The sequence below is a fragment of the Nuphar pumila genome, chromosome 12 (assembly GCF_984573655.1).
Source record: "Nuphar pumila chromosome 12, dmNupPumi1.hap1.1, whole genome shotgun sequence".
Lineage (NCBI taxonomy): Eukaryota > Viridiplantae > Streptophyta > Magnoliopsida > Nymphaeales > Nymphaeaceae > Nuphar > Nuphar pumila.
In genome coordinates, this window is record NC_143260.1 from 12991970 (window position 1) to 13014148 (window position 22179).

Consider the following 22179-nt stretch of genomic DNA (forward strand, 5'->3'; position numbering starts at 1 on the left):
ATTTCTGCATGCCAAAAACAAAGCCTAAATTTCTTTGAACACAAGATGTGGAAGGCTATATGAGTGGCTATGAACCAGTAACTCGAAACTTATCATCAAAGAGTACTTTACCTGCTTAGCCTAAACTTCAAAACATTGTTAAAAGGGTGAATATACTTCCACTTATGAACGTGTCAGGAAAAAAGACAGTTTCCTGGATAGTTGATGGCCTGATCGAGTATAATTAATTGTTTGGTCCTTTTATCAAAGCCACCATTTCTGTTCCTCTTACAAGCAGATACAATATCGGCATTAGTTTCAAAATCAGATGTGGTAGTTATTCTACTAAACATTACGTGAGAATATGTTGGAAAACATCTTATAACATTATTCTGCAACATTTGAACTGGATATCGTATCTATTGGTTTGTGCATGATAAAGTGGTGAAACACATCTCAAACAAAATCATAAGTCTAGAATATAACATTTTTGTCTAAAGTCGAATTGGGGAAGTCTGGATAAAGTAGAGAAGAGATTATAAGTCTTCTTTCTGCCTGTCAGCACAGGTTATAGGCTACAGGCCACAGTGTATGGAGGAGAAGATTGTTCTTTAGTTCGAGAATTGTCATGCCCCAAAATTTCAACTTGCGAACCTTTTCGAAAACAGGCAAGAGACTAGAAGAAAATCTCTTTCTTTTTAGAGTTTACTTATAAAATCAGCGGAAGACTATTCTTTTGTTGAATTTAGAAAGGCAAGCTGACAACTTTGGGCAAGTTAGCTAAAAGAACCAAAAAGTATAAATTCGGATATCCAAAGGAAAATCTATTACAAACCCCCAAAAAAGTCCAGGACGCGAGCTAAGAGCAGAAAGAGGAAATCTTGAAGCCATCTTGCCATCGCGTCATCGCCCGTGGTGTACCTAATCATCACCTGTACCCATAGAATTGTACCCATAGAATGGGTTCGTTTCGCGAAAAACTAGTAAGTGTATAAGAGAGACTACAGAAAACTGAATTAAGTACATTTAATTCAGCATGCTAAGCCGTTTATAGTAGATCAGCAGTTAAACCAGTAAGCAGTACAAAGCAGGTAAGCAGTTCAAAATAAGTAGTGTAACTGTTAAACGCAGCATGACGATTCATTTGATCGTAAGTTGTGAACTACCACGCAACAAGCTTGTTCTCGTTCCTTGAACGGGTCTCTACACCATTATCAGGGCGTCGGTTGTCGCTCTCACAATTTCTAACAAACTCTTTGTCCTGAACAACTTTAACTTATTCTCATCTCTCAAGGCCTTATGCGGCCAACTGTCACCTGTTATGACTCACTTAAGGCGTCATACGTTCTCAGAAAAACCCACCCTTCTATAAAAGGCACAAAACATTATCTAAAATCAATAAAGATTTGATTCTCACATCAGGGTTCAGCATGTAATCATGCTAAAACAGAAGCTCACCATAACTTTTTATGGTAATTAAAATTACAAGTTCCACGTCGGATCGCTAGGTCTGGGAAAATGTACGACCTCATAAGGAATTACCTCCCTAGATGGTATACCTGGTCTTGGACAATATACTTTCTCACAGGAGTTCACCGTCTTTGCGGCTACCCGCTTTTGGACAGTGTACCTCCTCACAGAGATTCTACCACTCTAGCCGGATTGCCAGATCTTGGACATACATACCCTCACAAAGAATCCTTTGAGAACTCAGTCCTCAATAAATGTCATATGCAATGAAAATTATTGTGATACACGGATCAACACAAATGACCGCTCTCGGGGTCGATAGCCACTATTATAATTAACAAGATCCACGTCGGATCACCTGGTCTGGGAAATGTACAATCTCACAAGGAATTACCGCCCTAGATGGTATACCTTGTCTTGGACCATACACTTCCTCAAAGGAGTTCACCGTCTTTGCGACTACCCATTCATGGACAGTTTACATCCTCACAGAGAATCTACCACTCTAGTCGGTTACCTGGTCTTGATCATACACGCCCTCGCAGATAATCCTTTAGAGATCAGGTCCTCAACAGATATCATACTCAGTGATACATGCATCAATACAATTGACCACTCTTGGGGTCAGTAGCCATCAATCTGGGCACAAGCATGTATACCAGCAATATGCATCGAATCACTTCACATGGTAAAACAAAATCACAAGATCATACATTCCTCCAATAAGGTTCTATGAACCATGAACATTTATCGCATACTTTCAACATTTCTTATCACGTGGCATATCAATCACATCACACAGAAGCATATAATACTACGCATCGTATCATTGCCACCAGGAACATTGCATTCCTCAAATAGGATCTCAAAGCATGCATAAACAAAGCATGAGTTTTATACACATAAGAACACGCAGATTACATAATATGAATCGACTAAACATCAACATATGTAACTCCTACGTAGTTCACTAAATTCACAGGATTCAAGTTATATATGCATGTAAGACAATTCAGATCATTGCATCATCATATGCATTCACAATTCTTATCTCAAAGCACATCGCATTCGACCTTTCTAACATGTAACTCACGCCCATCTCTTCAAGACATTTTAATCAAATATTCACGATACTTATCAATCATGCTATACAGGTATGCTATATTCACTTAGGCAATCATAACGCAATTCTCTGCAATATAACTATGTAGGTGTGATGTGTTATTCACCTAAATAGTCTAAACTAATCATTTGTCGGTGTAACATGTCATCCACCTATATGCTAACATAAGCATAATAATCATAAGAATCTCGGGGACACACAAAGTCATACGTAATTTCATCGATAAGCTTTTATTTGACAAAAATACGTATCCAAAACACACGAAAGTCTTATGACTCATCAACCAGTGTAAACAGACTTATGTTTCGATATAACTGGTGTACGGGTACGCACAGGCAAAACGTAGAAACAACTGAGACTAGTTCGGGCGTCAGTTATTCTATGTATTTTCAATAACCCGAATAGCTAGTTGAGTCTGCTCCTAAGAGGACGGCTTTAGCCGAGAGAGGATTCCCCAAAGGCAGGTAAGCAGTGTCATGGATGCATCCAACTTCTGCAGAAGTGTTGAGCTAACTTTTGTAGCCCCTTTCCCCTAGCTCCAATGACTGGGGAGGCCAGATCTTTGCCCGTGGGGTAGTTGTTAAACAACCTGTCCATTGGAGTTTTGTACCGCTATGTCCTCTCCCCTGACAGACAACAAGAAGCGAATGGGTGCGTTAGGTGTTGCTTAACTAACGACCCATTCTATATTGTGGTCTTTCAACCACTCGAGCATCTAGCCTGTGAAGGCGATCAGACACCATTGATGTGATTACAGCATTGTGCATTTAGCACTATTCGAGGTCGCACAATCGTCTGATCCGATCATCGTACTAGCGTGTAGTGCACGACTACAAGTACTCTAGGATGAAAGGGGGTGTAGTTCTTCAATAGAAACCTCAACATAAATGTTTCACAAAGATGTAATGTTTCTCAAACTTACTTTTGACATTCTTTATCTTTTGAAACAACCAACTGCTTGTGCCAACATCTGGCATGTGATTTTCTCGAATCTCATCTGCTATCGGGGTATCTACATGTCTCGCATGACTCGATACCGGCCTCGATAGACGGGATACGGGTTTCTCAACAGAAGCCCCGCTAAGAAGTTCGCTCAAGCCCCAATTCAGGGTTACCTGAGATATGCCGAATAGACGAACAGAACCAGCCAAACACGTTCTTCCAAATACTTCGATTTGAGCAGTCTTTGATGCTTTTGCGCAACTCCCTAAAATCTCAAGTCTACTTTATAGGACTGCGTACTCAAAGAGCCAGGATCCTTGCGAGGTATCCCTCTCCTTAGACGAGGATGTATCGCCAAGCTCTCAACTCAACTCTTCTCGTAAGAGAGAGAGAGTGGTAAATGCTTTTGCATCCTCCACGAGGATGCCTTTATAGCACGTGCAATGAGCGAAAACCTGAGCGTCACCTGCAATAGCAAGGCAGTAACAAAACATTTACAAAAGCAAGAGCATGGGCGCAAAGCGCGACGGCAAGGTAAAGACTTGACAGAAAGTAAAGGACAAGGATCGCAAAACCGCGTCCATGAGTTAAATGTGCACTCGTATAAATATATATTTGTATATATATATATTTAATTGTCTTTTTTAGTTAATTGAACTTAATTCAATTGTCCAAATCCTTCGTGCAATCTTCCCCTACCGTGGGGAGTTGCAAGTTTGTTGGCGTCTGCGAGTGTAAACGATTGACGGCTCGGGCCGCGGAGCGCGAGCGGGATCCGTCGTACGAGCTGCAAAAGTGACGATCTTAGCAAGCTAACACCAAAAATAAAAGGTCAGAGGCGCTTCCGTCGTCCTGACGTGAAGGAAGCATAGGCAAGGGCATTGTTCTAAAAATTACAAAATTTCATAATCAAACAGAGGACATTTATAACATGAAGTTCTCTTTTTACAGATTTGGATTTGGAGCTATATTCAGAGAGAACCAGTTGACTCAAATCGATCCTGAGTCTTAGAGGCTCAAATTGGGCTCTGACATATGTCCCGAGCTCTCGGATTTTTGTCAGGTAGCAAAAAATTTAGAAAAATCGGATAAAATCAGATTAAATACTAAACTCAATTTTGAGTTCAGGGCAATTTTTGGATCAGGAATCAGATCTCCCATGAGGGAGATCTCGATTTTACAAGTTGAGATCCAACATCATCAATGTTTTCCAGGTTTTAAAACTCGACTTGGCATTTTGAATTTTGAACAAAGCAAATGAACTCAAACGATTCCAATTTTTTTGCAGATTATCAGGGACAGCTATTCACACATAATATAATTTTTTTGTCATTTTTAAAAAATATATATATAAAATAACGTGTGGACTCACTGCTAAAAACAAAGAACAACTGAAATGAAACAAAATTGAAATAAACACTAAATGCAACCTAATTAATTTCTAAAATATGCTAAATTAACGAAATAAAATATGAATTAAATCTAATTAATGCATGAATGCTGAAAAATCATCAAGGAAGCTACTTAATATATGTCATTTTACGGGAATGGTTTGATCCATCATCCGGACGAACCCCTTCTTTAAAAGGAAAAATCCATGGGATTCAGTATGTAAATTGAAACAAGAGCATTATTACAATAGAATCAACTCAAATGGGAGCTCACCTTGTGCTCTTTTGCTGTTTTGAAACTTCAGAAATGGGCGGCTATGGATGGCTTCTCTCGTTTTTCGAACCGAGCTTTAAAATGTACGTGAAAATTGACCTTTGCTCCTAGGTCAAGCTTGGAGTGGCGTGATCCTTGATTTTTTTTCATAGGAGGCTAGAGCCTTGATTTTCTCCTCTTCTAATAATGGGACCTCTTTATCTCCCTCTTTCTTAGTAAGGGATAGTTTAGGTTTCGAATCGGAACCATCCACAATCCCCTATAAGCCTTTACCCCCATGTATGGTGCTTCATGATTGAAGCTCATGTTACATAATTTCTGTCGCTTAATTTCATAGGGATGATGTGTCCCGTCAAGCAGGGGCCAAGGCCCCTGTCGTGCGATTATTCCGATAGGCAGGAGCCTCGATCCCTGCCATTTGAGGGTTTTTTATCAGGCATGGGCCTCGGCCCATGCCGTGCGTCTTATTTCGGCAGGCAGGGGCCTCGGCCCCTGTCGTTTGATGTTTCTAGCGAGCAGGGGCCTCGACTCCTGCCATGCACCCCCTTTCGGCACTGGGCTTTGCCCCTGGCACGCGCTCTCTGGCGGATCGACAGGGGCTGAGTCCCTGCCGACTGAGTCCTTTCGGTGGGTCGATAGGGGTTGAACCCTTACTACCTCCTATGACTTCCAACTATTCGCAGGATCTAAGCTCTGCAGTTTTCTGCCTTCTGGCAGGCAACAACCTAGCCCTTGGCCCCTGTCTGCGATGTCAGAAGATGGGTGGAGGGTAGGGCCCCTACCACCTTCTGTCACCGCCAAGTGCCCTAGCGGACCGACATCCCTTGTTTAATGTCGGGTTGGATCAGGATCACAACTGAGTCCACCAAGCCCCTTCTTTTTCTTATTCGAGTTGCTATTTATTTGTTCTTCACAGATTTGCACAATGGAGCACCCTCGCATCCCGCAGCCCGAGATGTACATTACTATGTTCAATGATGCGTGCAACCCTGAAAACCTCAAGGTAGGGGAAAGTTGCGCAAAAGGGCAGTATATGAACTGAATTAAGTTGAAATAATTAAAACAGTCATGCTATATATGCCTAGTCATACTTTATTTCCTTCATGTACTTATTTGTCTTGCGTATTTACTTGTTTGCACGCTTATTGGTTGAGATATGGATTCGTACTGTGTTCCTTATTTGCACATTTACTTGCTTGCTTAGATATGTGACTGATGTATGGTTTCGTACCTCATGCCTTGTTTGCATAATTACTTGCTTGTTTAGATATTCAATCGATGTACAAATTTGTACCTCGTGCGTTTTGCTTATACTTCTTTCGCTCAATGTGCGATTTTGCATGTCGAGTATTGCTTAGTACTTTGCTATCACGCTATAATGTTCTCATGCTCGCAGTTATGGTATACAAGTCGATGCAGCCTTCTATATATCATGTTCTTGCTAATTTTTGAAGGATGCGAGTTGCGCTTGTGCACAACAGTTCCTTTTAAAAGGATTCCTTATGCGAATCCAGTTTTTAGATGCACCGTTTTGCAAAAGCGAAAATTGGAAGTGTTGCAGGTTGCGAAAGTGCAACTAAGTTTTGTTCAAGACAATACTTTCGAATAAAATGTTTTACAACTATAATGTGATATTTTAATATGATTCAGAAACTCTAAAAAGGGTCACAACTTATCAAGGGTGCAACCTTGCAAAGCAAGCTCGAAGGTTTTGGGAGTTTCAATATATATCAAGCAAGTCCCTCAAATTGCCGTGTCTTTGGAGAACGGAAGCTAGACCCGCAACAATCTCCTGCATGCAATGTGTATCGTCACTTCAAAAGAGTGATTCGAGGCAAATCTCATATCGTACAACATGTCATTGTGTTAATATAAATTAAAAGACTTGATCTTATGAAACAGAGTAATTATTGTATCACTTCTCTTATAAAGGATAAATGTTGGGGTTTCTTTTGAGAAACGATTTCCCCCGTTTATCGTAGTTGTACCTTTTAATAGGTATGGCCGTACCTTTGGACAGGTACGTCACGTTGATGTTACGATGATCGGTTGAGAGGTATATGGTAACCTTGAAACGTGTTTTGGCACCTTATTGCAATCATGTAATGTTGATGATCGCCTAACAGGCAAGAGGCTCGTGAGGGTCTAAAGCAAGGTTTTAAAACCCGTGACTCGGAACTCGACTCGTTCTTTATTGACTCGTGACTCGGCGGGTCAACTCGGTGACTCGGACCGGGTTTTGTTAACTTTTGATTTTAAAAGAAAAACAATATATAATTTGTCTGAAACCATGTTTTTGAGTAAACATAGTCACCAAATGTTTGTAAGAATATAAAAACAACTGTAAAGAGCTATAGAGGTTTGCTTGAATAATTGAATTTGATATCTATACAAGCACTTTTACTAATTCATGACTTGAATTAGAGGATTTGGTCACCATGAGTTTAGTCTGCTACTACCTAAGGTTCCTAAAATGGCCAATCATATATGCTAGCTTGTTTTAAAAGTTTTAATTCCCCCTCTAACAAATCCATAAATGTAAAATAGGGATATATGTGCATATTGAAAGTTTACAGAATGCCCAATATCAACATAAATAAGCAATTTTCTCATGTATAAAACTATGCAGGAAATATATTAATGGCACAACTATAAAAAGACTACTAATATTTGAATATGTACAATGCTTGTTCACATAACAAATGGATGATGAAACCTAAATGTGACTTCCCATAGGCACAGTTGACCCTCCATATATAGTGAGAATCATTTCTTTAAAATATTTTGCTAGAATAAGTTGATAACAGAGGGTGAACAGTAGTTTGAACAACATGGCGATTTTATTCTATGGATTTAAATGTTTTTTTATCTTTAAATGATTTTTATTTTCTTTTTTATACAAAATCTGGGGGTAACCCTTGTTAAAATATATGTACTTATATATTTCGAAACTGTAATTTGAAACTCAAAAAACAAATTTCAAACATCCCAAAACTCGCCCGAGTCAGGCAGAGTCAAGCCGAGTCAAGCCGAGTCAGGCCGAGTCAAGCCCGAGTTTTGGCAAACCGAGTTTGCCTTGCCGGGTTGACTCGCTGGAGGGCCGAGCCGAGCCGAGTCAACGAGTTGACTCGGCGAGTTTTAAAACAATGGTCTAAAGGACTAGAGCATGACAAATATGAAATTTAATGATTATACTGTGTACTTTTACAAAGCAGATGTGTTGGGGATTTCATATGAGAAATCCATCCCCCTCTCATCGTGATTGTACTTTTGAACATGTACGTTGTGTATTACGATGAGTAAGATGAGGGGTCTATGTTTACCTCGAACGTGCAATGGCGCGTATAACACACATAATGGTGATGGTTTCGCCTTCACAGGCAAGATGCTCGAGTGGGTCGAAAGACCAAAGCATGTAGAACGGGGCGGCGGTTAAGAAACCCCCGTCGTGCTCGTTCGACATGGTTCGTCAAGAGAGAGGACGGATGGTACAAAACTTTGATGAACAGGTCCTTTAATGGCAGTTACGGGCAAAAGACTCGGATTCCCCAGTCATCGGAGTTAGGGGAAATGGGCTACAAATGGTAGCTTACTGTTGGATGCATCCACAAACCACCTATGCCTTTGGGGATTTACTCTCTTGGTCACTGGCCATCCCCTTAGGAGCGGACTCAGTCAGTCATCCGGGTTATCTAAAACACATAGCATAATAAACCCCTGGACTAGTCTCGACTGTTTCTATGTTTCGTGCCTTGCGCGTACCCGCCTGGCCAGCTAATATCGAAACATAAGATAAACTATTCACATTACTGAAATATGCACGCTGGTTGTAGCGTTACATTAGTTCCTTGTTTGTAATAACCGATTGCTCGTGCTAGTTAAATACTTATGATAATAGCATTATGCTAGTTGCAATATGACACTTGTGACATGCTTTACTACTTGGTCAAACTATTCTGGCTTGTCAATGTGATTGCTTACAACTCGAAATCTACAAACTGGTTGAAATCTTAAGAATAATGCGGCTGCTTGCAACTCATGACCTACGAATTGTTTATAACTAAGACTAATGGAGTTGCCTGTCTTATTAGTTGCTTACAGCTTCTGGTTAGTATAACTATTGTTGTATGACTGCTTACCGAGTGCAACTTATAGACTGTTTGTCGTGTAATTTCTTGCACCTTATGAGTGAGGTAGTTACTTGCCGTAAAATTTTGTAAACCTTTATTTGTTTGCATATTCAAATATTCATGTTAGAAATGCTTACTCATTTGCATAGTCTATTGCACCTGCCAAATATAACTCATAATTTGTTTTAATTGCTTATTTCAGTTCTATATTGATTCTCTTGTGCACCTACCAGTTTTTCGTGAAACTGACCCATTGATGGGCAGGTGGTGTACAGGTGATACAGCTTGCGATGACACGATGGCGTGATGAGATCAAGATGCTCTTTCCCTGACGTCTCGCTCCTGAGGACATGTTGGTAAATTTGGTATAAAGTGTATTTCAAAATTTCTCTTCTTATTAAACCTTGAGTTACTAAAACTGTTTTAGTAAACTTCTTCTTGGTTTCAACAAACAAATTCTCCATCATTGAAATTGCATTTTAAAACCATTCGATTTCAATAGTTGTGCGGAATTCGGTAAAGGAAAGTTTATGCTATAATGCGCTCAAGGTCCATCGACTTATTTAAAAAATATCATTTTCCGCTGAAGTACTATTTAGATTGATAATTGTATGATTTCAAAGCTTTCTAAACTATTCTAAAAGTTACAAGTCTTGGATTTTTGGGGCGTTACATCGATGGCAGTGCTCGGCAATGCAGAGGAAGTGGGTGGGGAGAGAGTGCAGAGAGGGACGAGAGAGAGTCGGTGAGGGAGAGAGAGTCGAGAAAGTAAGAGAGGGTGAGAGAGACGGTGAAAGGGCAGAGGGGAAGGAGGTTTCGAGAAACCTCCCCCCTTTGCCTCGCTCTCTCATAAAGGCACGAGAGGCGGTGCCTCAGGTTGGGTCCGGGTCGGGTCCAGGTCCGGATCCAAAAAAAATCCAGGTTATTACAAGAACTATACTAAACACAGCAGAAATGTTGAATGAACTTATTTATCAAGATGATTTGCTGAATACTGTAAGAGTGGAAGTTGCATTTATCTAGAATGGAATGCGGATGATTTGTAGAGGATGATATTGGAGACTCCAAAACAATAAATAAGGGAACTTCTTGTTCTGGGTCCAATGACAAGTTGCAGAAAACCTAGTTATTTCTCACATTAGATCCTGTTCATGTATCTTGAAAATCTCTGACATAAGTCTGAATAAAATACCTAATTAGTCTTAGAATCCATTACTGGTTTTACAAGATGCAAAAAGATCAGGGAGGAAACAGAATCAACTAAATCCAGGTCATTACTGACAATCTAGGTTCTCATATTGATAAGGCAAAAAAAAATTGAAGCCCTCCAGTTCAAGAAGGTACAGCACATGAAGAAACACTAATGTCTCAAAAATCAAGATAATGTGACAACAGCAAACATAGGAATTGCCACCATATTGTCTTGCACCGAAACTTCAGAAAAAAGGACCAAAGTCAAGCAACTATGTCTATCATATAGAAGGATTCACTTTTTCATGTTCAATGAGGTGAATGATGAAAACCTAACTTTTCCAGTTCCAGACAACTGTTCTCTAAACATAACCACATACGGATAGCCAACACTTTATTTCATTACTTTGTCAGACATGACTCAGTAACCTGGGAAATAACACCTTTAAAGCTTTTATGATACAGAGTGTCATATAAGAGTGGATCTTAAAGTAGAAGCCTTGGTCAAAAATAGCATGTGAATATGATGACATATGTATCCAGGATGAACATATATAAACATAATTTACAATGACATTATGTGAATAACCTTAAGACAGCAAACCAAGATTTTGCATTACATTTTTCAGGTATAGTTTTCTTTGTTTCAATTCCATGAAAAAAGACCATGTCAAAAAAACTAAAGATCTAACCAGTCATAACAATAAGGTTTAAAAATGCTTCATTTTACCTCATGCAATAGATTATTGCCCTCACTTGATAAGTAGAACACACGTTTTATTCTTGATGGAAGTGATGGGATTGATGAGCTACACTGAACAAATCCATCTTAATAATCTTGTCAGTTTCAACTTTAGAAGATAATTCTTGAAAGAACCTAAGAAAGGAACTCAGAACACATTTACCAGCAGTCGCCCAAAATAATAATGTATAACGCATAAGAAAAAGTAAAATTTCATCCTTGGTGATTATAGAAATTTAATAAATTTTTCACGTGAAATAACAATCATCTATGTATAAACATGGAAAACCCATATAACTAGATAATGCACCTCAGATCTATCAAATATTTATTCTGTAAAGGCAAAGGCAAAGAGGAATATCATGCTTAGAACCCTTAACACATCTATGTCCTACTCATAAGATGTTTTCTTTGCTTTCAGGAATGTTCATAAAATCTTATTAACAATTTCTTTAAGAAGCATAAGCAACTCATTATACTTTCTGGTAGAATATCATCAATTAGGCTCAGAAACATTATCAACACAAATTAATCATTCAAGCATACAATCTTCTGTTTATGTGTTTGCATCTTCATTAATCAACAAAAATGCCAGTAGAACTATCTTCTAAACATTAATCTCTCACAATGGAGTTCCGCTAATCCTTAATAAACTTTACATTTACAATTCGCCATTTCACCATGTAGCTGTGTCCAAGCATGGTTCTCCACTTCTCCTTGCTTCTAAAGTTTGTGGTTTTTAGTAGAAAGAGTGAAATCATTGAACTAGTTAGAAAATAAAACTACTAGTTGTAAGTGCTATTTATGTTGTTCTCTATGACATATTAACTGCATTGATACAGTTGTAACGAAGCAAATTCCCGCAACCATGATGTGGAGGATGCGACAGGTTTAGTGTACAGATACAGATAACTCACAACCAATCCATATCAATGGTTAAAGGCATGATGATGGTATAATAATGGCACTAAAACATAGTTGGCTTCCTTTTCACTTTTAAGTATTTGCTTGGTTCTCAAAAGTACACGTGATTTATTGAGTACGACATACTTCATGTCACTCCTGTAATTCTTTAGGGCATGTTTGACTGCACGTCCCGTGTGATGCATGGGACGCCGCAGACAACAGTTTTGTGCATCCACGTGTCCCAAAAGACAAAAATAAAAATGCAGCCCCCCCCAGAACGATGTGGGCAAGGACAGGGGACACACCTTTTAAAAAAAATACCCCGCCCCCCCAACATCTGCCTCCCTCTCCTCTCCAGCACCACCACCACAACACTCTCACCGTTGCCACGCTCGTGACCACCAAACGGCAGTGATGAGAAGAAGCAGCAGCAACTGCAACGATTGCCTCAGAGACACCCCTATGCCTCTCTCTCTTCCGAAAACTCTCACCCAAGAGTAGAAGCCCTCAATTAGATGTGATTAGAGCTTTGGAAGCCCTCAATCAAAGGACCAAATTAAGGTTTAAAAACCTTAATCTAGCAAAAGACGAGGGCTCCAAAAGACCTAACACGATTGATTTCTAATTTTCGATTTCTGATTTCTATTCAAATGCATATTTCTTTTCATGAATCGTGACTTCATGCGCAAGATTCAAAAGAAAGAAATTGCAGAGGCTTTGAAGAAAATGAAATCAAGAAGGGCAGTTGGCCCAGATGGTATACCTATCGAGGCTTGGAAATGCTTGGGAGAGAAAGGTTTAGAATGGTTGACAAATCTTTTTAACAAGATTTGGCGGACAAATAAAATGCCTAATGAGTGGAGGAAGAGTACCTTGGTGCCTCTATATAAGAATAAGGGTGATATACAAGATTGCACAAACTATCGTGGTATAAAACTCATGAGTCATACTATGAAACTTTGGGAGAGGGTGATTGAGTCTAGGTTGAGGAAGGTTGTCATGATATCGGAGAATCAATTTGGTTTTATGCCTGGAAGATCAACTATGGAAGCTATACATCTTCTTAGACAACTTATTGAGAGAAATAGAGAGAGGAACAAAGATTTGCATATGGTTTTTATTGATTTGGAGAAGGCTTACGATAGAGTACCTAGGGACGTTCTCTGGTGGACAAGGATGAAGAAAGGTGTTTCTCTCAAGTACATTAGTATAATTAAAGATATGTATGAAGGAGTAGTAACCAATGTCCGCACTTGTGGAGGGGTGACAACCAATTTTCCTATAACGGTCGGGTTACATCAAGGATCTGCTTTAAGCCCTTTCCTATTTGCTATAGTGATGGATGAGCTTACGAGATCAATTCAAGAAAATGTGCCGTGGTGTATGTTGTTTGCTGATGATATTGTTTTGATTGATGAGTCTAGAGCTGGGATTAATGCTAAGTTAGAATTATGGAGACAAATATTGGAAGCAAGAGGTTTTAAGTTGAGTAAGAGTAAGACAGAATACATGGAATGTCGATTTAGTAAGCAACGAAGTAGTGATGGGAGTGTAGTGAAACTTGGTGAGCATGAAATACCGGTGGATGATTCTTTCAAATATTTGGGATCTATCATTCAAAAGTATGGAGAAATTGATGGAGATGTAAATCATAGGATAAAGGTTGGGTGGATGAAATGGAAGAGTGCAACTGGAGTGTTGTGCGATCGTAGAATGCCATTGCGGTTGAAGGGAAAGTTTTATAGGACGACTATTAGGCCCGCTTTACTATATAGTACGAAATGTTGGGCTGCCAAGAGACATCATATTCAAAAAATGAGTGTAGCTGAGATGCGTATGCTGAGATGGATGTGTGGAAATACAATAAAAGATAAGATTCGGAACGAGGAGATATGTAAGAAGGTAGGCGTTGCACCCATTGAAAATAAGATGAGAGAGAATCGTTTACGGTGGTTTGGACATATTCGACGAAGGCCTAATGATGCTCCAGTTAGAAGGATGGAGAAATGAGAAAATATATTAGTTAAAAGAGGTCGGGGTAGGCCTAGGAAGACATGGATGGAGGTGATAAGAAAGGATATGAATGCTTTGAACCTCACCGAGGACATGGCATTGGATAGAAATGAATGGAGGAGAAGGATTCATGTGGAAGACCCATAATGATTTTCTTTGTTGGTTCATATCGCCGACCCCAATTGTTTTGGGATGAAGGCGTAGTTGTTGTTGTTGTTGTATTCAAATGCATATTTCATCCTACAATAGATGATGAAGACCAATTTCTCATTTGATTGGAAATTTTTTTTGTTTTTAACTTTTTTCTTAATTATTTTGATTTTTTTTTTATTTATATTATAATTTTTAAATTTAACATATTTCATTTATGAATGAATAGATAAATTTAGTTTATTATAAAAAAAATTCTCAATGTATGAATAGATAAATTTATGAATGAATTTCCTATTTTTTTATGTGGTTTTTGCATTTGTATATTCATAAAGTATGAATTTCTTTTTTTTTTGCCAAAACACACAAATTTTGAAAATTGTTTGGTATTTGGATCCAATACCCAAATCTGAGACTAAAATCCATAATTTTTTGACATTTTTTCATAATTGGATCCAATATGACACCTAGGGGTGTCAATGGGTCAGGCTTTACCCGAACCGAACTCCTACCAAAACCTAATAGGGTCAGGGTTTGGTGATTAACAAAGAGGTTCGATTAGAATTTGGGTTAAGCTCAAAGGGTCCGATTAATATATGGAGTCGGGTATGGTTTGTGAAATTTCATACCAGACCCGGGTCCGACCTGAGTTCTGACTAAGATCTGTAATTTTTCAATTTAAAAAAGTAAAAAATATTATTGTACCGAGTATGGTCCGGGTTTGGTTCATGTAATGCTTGTAGGATCTAGGTATGGTTTCTCATATGGTAGACATGATTAGACCTGGGTTTGGACCCGGTACCATCATTTCAAATCAAATCTGGGTTTGGTCCTTCCTGGGTCCGAACCAAACCCGACCCATTGACACACCTAATGATACCCATTAAATCAGTTGTATATGCAAAAAAATATGAATTTCCTTTTTTTATCAAATTACTCAAATTTTAAACATTTTTTAGTATTTGGATCCATTTCGAGATTTATATTCGGGTCTAAAATCCATATTTTTTTTACCTAGTTTCATAGTTGGAACCAATATGATACCCATTAAAATAGTTGTATATCCAAAAATATGAATTCCTATTTTTTCTCAAATTATCCAAAATTTAAACATCTTTTGGTAGTTGGATCCAATTTGAGATCCATATCTAGGGATAAAATTCAATCAAAAGTACAAACTTATTCAAATATATGGGGCAGTTTGGGTCGTACGATCTGAAACGAAGCTATCCAACCCATTTTACATATGTATCCAAATTGTTCGCATTGTTTAAATCAAACACGGGACACAAGGAACACATGTCCTTGTCTAGTCGAAGAAAATGTTGGACAAGTTGTGAAATCCTATATGATTCCAAAAAAAAAAACGGTTTTTGGATCCAGGTGGACATCCCCCCCCCCCACACACCCCGTGGTCCATTTAAACCCCCAATGGGAGGGGGGGTCTTTCTTTAACAAAACTTGACTCCCGACCCGTCTCTCTCCCTTGTCGGAAAACACACCTGAGCCCTCCCGTCTCTCTCTCTCTCACCAGACCCCCCCCCCTCCTGTCACTCTCTCCCGTCTCCCTGCACCTCGTCGGACCCCCGACTCTCTTCCTCCCATCTCCCTACACCTCGCCGGACGCTCGCAAGTAAGTCCCTCTTCTCCTTCTTCCTTTATTTTCTTAGAGGACAGCAGCAGATGTTGGATGTTGTTGTGGCCATTGAGTGGCCGACCAAGTGGGGCGGTTGAAGCCGCCACTCATCTTCCTCTCTTTTCTTCCTTGTTGACTCGCTAGGAGAGAGGGTGTCGCGCACTCTTTCCTTTCTCTCTCTCTTTGGTGATGGCGACACCAACCCGATGTCGCCATCCTTCCTGAGCAATGGCACCACTAGGATGTCGCCCCTCTTTTTCCCCTGTTTTTGCCAACCAACCAGAGACACTAGTGGTGGTGGCTCTGGCTTGCCACCCTCTTTGTTTTATTTCTGGAGGAAAAAGGGTCGGCAGCAGCCAGAGGCTACTGATGCCTTTCTTTTTCTGGCGACTGAAGGGAACCCACTCCCTCCCCTCTGACATCACTTGTGCGGTCAGGAGTCCAGTGCCACCTGGGCGGAGTGATTCTGTTTCACCTTCCCAAGCAGCAACAGCGACAATAGGGATGTTGTTGTGCTCGGTTTTCGCTTGGCTCCTCGAACCCTGTTAGGGACGGGGAGGGCTCGACCCTATCGAGCCCACCCACTCCACTGGCCCAAGGTATCGAGTGGGTTGGGTTGGGCTCGACTGAGTCGAGCCCACCATCCCAACCACGCTTGGGTGCCCCAAGTTAGGTGCACCCTGGGGCTCGGGTTGGGTTCGCTCCGGCTTAGACGAGCAACCTAGCCCCCCAGCTCCCCCCGCCTATTTTCTTTTCTCTTCAGGTTGTCGCCCTCACGCGCAGTAGCAACGATTGTTGCCTTAGGCCCAACTGAGTTTAGCTCGGTCCCTAATCGGTTAGGAATCAAGCCCTCAGTAATCAACCAAGTCCAAACCCGTCTTGGACTCGAACTGGGTTCGGGTTCAACCCCTGCGACACAATCATCGCATATTCTATTAATATAAGATATTAACATTTTTACATCATTTCATGATAAAAATATCTTTTAACGCACCACGTCGGCGCAATGGACGAGACACGCTTACCGAGGCATGAGCCTTTAAGAACCTGCGCTCGGAATCGTCAGAGTAGGGAAAAGTTGCATACGAAAACAACGTTGGAATACTTCTAATTTAAACGTATTATATTTACGTTATATATATATATATATATATATATATATATATATATATATATATATATATATATATATATATATATATATATAACTCAAGAATGCAGTTTTGCATATTCTTGTCTATTATAAATTACATCATTTACTTTGTCATCACGCTTTAATGTGCATAGGCTTCAGCTTGCTGTAATTTATCTAGCTCGATGTGTGGTTTCACACATTGAGCCTTGCTTTATGTCATTTACTTTGTCGTTGTGCTATAATGTGCACAGGCTCTTACGCAATTTATTTAGCCTGATATACGATTTCGTACACCGGACATCGCTTACACAATTTATTTATCTCGATGTGTGATTTCACATATCGGGCCTTGCTTTATGTCATTTACTTTGTCATCGCGTTGTAATGTGCACACGCTTATACTTTACTATATATGTATTCTATATACATATATAATTTTATAAAGTACATAGTTTTGCATACTTCTGCCTACTTTAGATTATGCTTGTATGTATTTAAAGAAGCAGATTTGTGCAGCCTCGCCGAATCTCGATTTTTAAAACATTTCACATGCGAGATTTCAAGCTCGCATTGTCCGTTGTCTCAAAAAGCAAAACAAGTGTTTTGTGTTTGCATATTCGCAACTGAGCTTTCTCCTCGAACCAACATAATAAAAAGGCCTCAACTACGTAGCCTTTGGTGGTACGTATGTCAGGTCCTTTTCTGTATCCAAAATGACTCGGATATTTTCTGGCCTAAAGCACGAGATATTAAAATTTTCAAATGATGTCTGGTTTTTTTTTTTAGAAACCAATATCTTCTCATTGTAGAGGTACTATCAGACATGCACGGCATGTTAGTATTACGATGATTGGACTGGAGGTGTATGGTAACATCGTACTGCGACAATGCACCATGATTAAAAAAAATCACATAAATAGAGATGATCGCTTTCACAGGCAAGATGCTCGATTTGGTTTAAAAGACCAGAGCATGTAAAATGGGTCGTCAATTAAAATAAAACTTGACATACTCATTCGTCTTTTTGGTTCCGTCAAGAGAGAGGATAAGATGATACAAAAACTTCGATGGACAAGTTATTAACAACTACGCTCTTCGAGTAGCAATGACTCAGTATCCCCGATCATCGGAGTTAGGGGACTGGGCTACCAAATATTATCCTAGGTGGTAGATCCCAATGACTTCTGCAGAAGTTCGGATGCATCTTCCTGTAACAAGTAGCCTTTGAAAAATTCTCTCTCGATCATAGGTCGTGCCCTTAAGAGCAGACTCAGCCAGTTGTCTGGGGTATCAAAATACATAGAATAACAAACCCTCGGACAGTCTCAGTTGTTTCTACATTTATCATGTGTGTACCCTTAGGCCAGTTAATTATCGAAAAGAGATTACCATGATCATTTTACTTATTTTGAAACTGCACATCGCGAAATTAACAACGCATATGTTAGTCTTATTCTGATTTTTTATGTTTATGCACTTATCAGGCTTTCATAAGTCTGGCCCATTTTATGGGGTATAGGTAATGATTAAGTTGATGCAGCAAGTGATGGCGCGATGACGTGTGATATCAAGATCCTACTCTTTCTATGTTGTTTCGCTCCTGAGCACATCTTGTAATTTTGTATAATATTTCTTTTGAATTTCTTTTTTTTGTGTAAACTTTAATTATCAAAAAACTTGTTTTGAATCTATGTGATTTCAATGATTGTATAGAGATACAAATCTATCGTATAAAGGAAAGTCCACCTGTAATGCGACCAAGGTCCATTGACTTGTTCTTTCAAACACTATTTTCCGTTGAACTATCATTTTAAACTCTGAAAAAGGATTAATTGCAAAGCTACAAATTTTTCCTAAAAAGTTTACAAGTTCAGGATTTTGGGGCGTTACACAAGTACAGTATATTCTGTCCTAGATAGGATGTGTTTTGTCTATGCTGGACATGTGTTCTGTCCAAACTTGGACAAGCAATCAAACACATCCTTAGTGCTGAAAATAGTTCTTGTGTTTCCAGGATAGACTGAAGTCTGACCAATCTCTCTAATGCTACATTGAAGTTCACCAACTATACATGGTATGCTGTGTATTGATCTACTCCCCTCAAAGTACCCTTTTAATACTTATATCAAGTTGTTTTAGAAGCTGCAGCTATGGCGATTTCTGTAAATCAAACTCCAGTCTGGTGCTATGACCAAATTCATATACAAAAAATGATGAGAGGAAAGTAAAGATTGGGTAATCACGAACTACACTGCCATGTTGTGTGGACCTCGATATCTGTAATTTAGAGGGAATTGTAGGCTTATGTCGAGCTTATGTTGTCCATCCGTTTCAGATATACTTGGTTATACTTTCTTGAAGCATAAATCTGATTTGTCCTCTAATTTTTAACAATTTTCAAGCTTAAGTTAAAAGCCAGTTCGAAAACAATATCTCTGTTTGTTCTAATTCAAAGGGAGAACACATGTTGGCTGACATTCAAACTTATGTCATTACTAGTAAACTGTGCATTGAAGATAGCATCCCAATTTATTTAACGGACTGGAGTAGCGGGAAAAAAAACAGCTATTACTTCACACTCGGGGTCTTCAGTTGTACTCATTAAGTGATGATTCCCAAATCAAACAGCAGCAAATATCCAACCAAAGCTATTCAATATGTGTTTGATGGAAATGCTGATAATCAAAAACATACTTAGTGGTTGATCTATCTCAAGAATGTCTTTTCATGTATAGAATGTCAGTTGACCAATCTATTAATGCATACTCATTCTTTATTGGATTTACCATGAAATGACTTAGACGATGCTTCAAACATCTACAATTGAAATAGAAGAGTCAAACTCTGCCACAATTAATTTAATGTTTTATGGGCTTGGACATATTTCACACAATCCATAATTGAATTAGACTCCTACAGTTTACTGCTCAGGGATGGTAATCCCACTTTACACAGATCCTTAGCATAAGCTACACTGTTTACATGTATAACCCTCATCTACATGTGCCTACATAAACAGATATTGATGAAGACCTCCCAGCCATCCGTTACAGCTCACATTCAAGTTGTCAATTTTTCTTCAATCCTCTTGGATGATCTCTCTAAAACCAGCTAGATGGATGCATGTAACTTTCCATAATCTCTATGAGGCCTCCTTATGTTCTCTAATACTTTTCCCTAACTCGATATCTAAATCTGGATCAATAAGTGGCAGATCCTCTATTATGTGGTTGTACAAATCCTTGTTGAATCCTAAGGCTTGGGCTTCCTTGGTTGACTTCCAAAGATGGTGACGGTTCACACAGCTTTTCAAGAGGGTTCCTGTGAGCTGCCCTGAAGGGAATATTGCTGGTGGCACCATGGATCGGATCAGCCAGTCGGTAGAGCAGCTGCAAATATGTGGTGGTCGTCACAGTCTGGGATGCTGTAGGTTCATGTGACCACGTTGGATTGCTACTTGACAGCCAATGAGGTTGCCGATCTGATGATATATCCAGGTAGATGCACAACGTGTGATCACTGGACAACGCTCCTTGGGTTATGAAGTTTATGATCTCAATGCAACAGGATTGTTCCTCATATCGTCCAATCGAATGAATCAAGGGATAGATCTTGCTCTGATACCAATAGATGTAAATCCAAAACTGAATTTACAGAAAAATCTAACCAGCCATGAATTTATCTAGGGAAAACAGGAAATTACTGGAAATTAATTAAAAAAGCAGAAAATGACTGAAATAACTGAAAATTAAATTCCACCTCGACTTTGCCTAAACTCCTAAATCCCCCATCTACTTATAGACATAAGTTTTTTAATCCTAAAGAAACAAACTTCTAATCCTGATAACTTTCTAAAAAGATCAGACCTATCCTAAAGATACGGATCACGCATAATGATCCAATATCTGAAAAAAACATCCAAATGTCCAAATACAAAAGACCCAAATAACAAAGAATCAAAATCTAAAATGGATCTGAATGGACCCTACTAACCCAGTTCTTCTGCTCCGCTCCTGCATCAAAAGAAAAGTCTACCAAGTTTTTGCTAAAATGTAACATATACATAATATAATAATAATATGATATATTATTATTATTATATTGTATATATATTTTTCTATTTTTATTTTTATTTCCTTTTATTTTTTTGTGTTATTTACATTATCTAGTTCACTTAGAACTAGATAATGGGCTTTGGTCAAGTTCCAATTGGAACTTGACCAAGCAATCTAGTCGTTGGAACTAGTCCAACAGCTAGATTTCTAGCCGTTGGACCAGTCCAACGACTAGAAGGGAGAGCTCCTTATGAGCTCTCCCCATTGCTCTTGTATAAATAGGGGCTCAGCCCCCTCTTGTAAAACCACTTCTTGTAATGCTTTTTAAGCATTTTCTTACATAAATAAAAGTGTGTTATTTATGTGTGTTTTCATTTTTACCCTTTTGTGGGTTTTGCTTAAAGTGTCTTTTAGATACTTCCTTTTGAGTGATCCAAGTGCATTCGTGGAAGATCACCATTTCATTACATGGTATCAGAGCCACGGAATTATTAGAACTTGGAGAAAGGCCGACTCGGTTTTTGTGCCCCTTGTGCAAAAGGTGTGTTATCACCTTATTCTTGCAAAGTGTTTCGTCACTTGGAGAGAAGTGTTTTATCACTTCATTATTGGCTGCAAAACGCATCATTTGAAGGGCTTCAACATCTTTTGTATTGTATCTCTTTCCCTTCTCACATTTTTTTTCATTTCTTTTCTTCTATCTTTTCCTAAATGACAATGATAAAGTCACCATCATCCCTATGAAATTAATTGACACAAATTATGTAACATGGGCTTCAATCATGAAGCATCATATATGGGGGTAAAGGCTTATAGGGGATTGTGGATGGTTCCGATTCGAAACCTAAACTATCCCTTACTAAGAAAGAGGGAGATAAAGAGGTCCCATTATTAGAAGAGGAGAAAATCAAGGCTCTAGCCTCCTATGAAAAAAAGTGAAAAGAGTAGAGAATGGAACATGCGAAAATAATGTCATGACTTATCAATAGTGTTGACATTAAAAAATGTTTCAGTCTTGCCAAGTTTGAACATGCCGATAAGG

General features: G+C 39.0%; 1 protein-coding gene across 1 annotated transcript in view; it reads right to left on the reverse strand.

The window, feature by feature from the left end:
* Positions 1-22179, reverse strand: part of MEE18 (maternal effect embryo arrest 18) — a 94654-nt gene that overhangs the window by 21629 nt on the left and 50846 nt on the right. The window contains exon 8 of the mRNA XM_089983032.1: positions 11231-11314. Within this exon, the coding sequence (XP_089839158.1) occupies positions 11231-11314 (84 nt within the window). The remainder of the gene's footprint in view (positions 1-11230; positions 11315-22179) is intronic.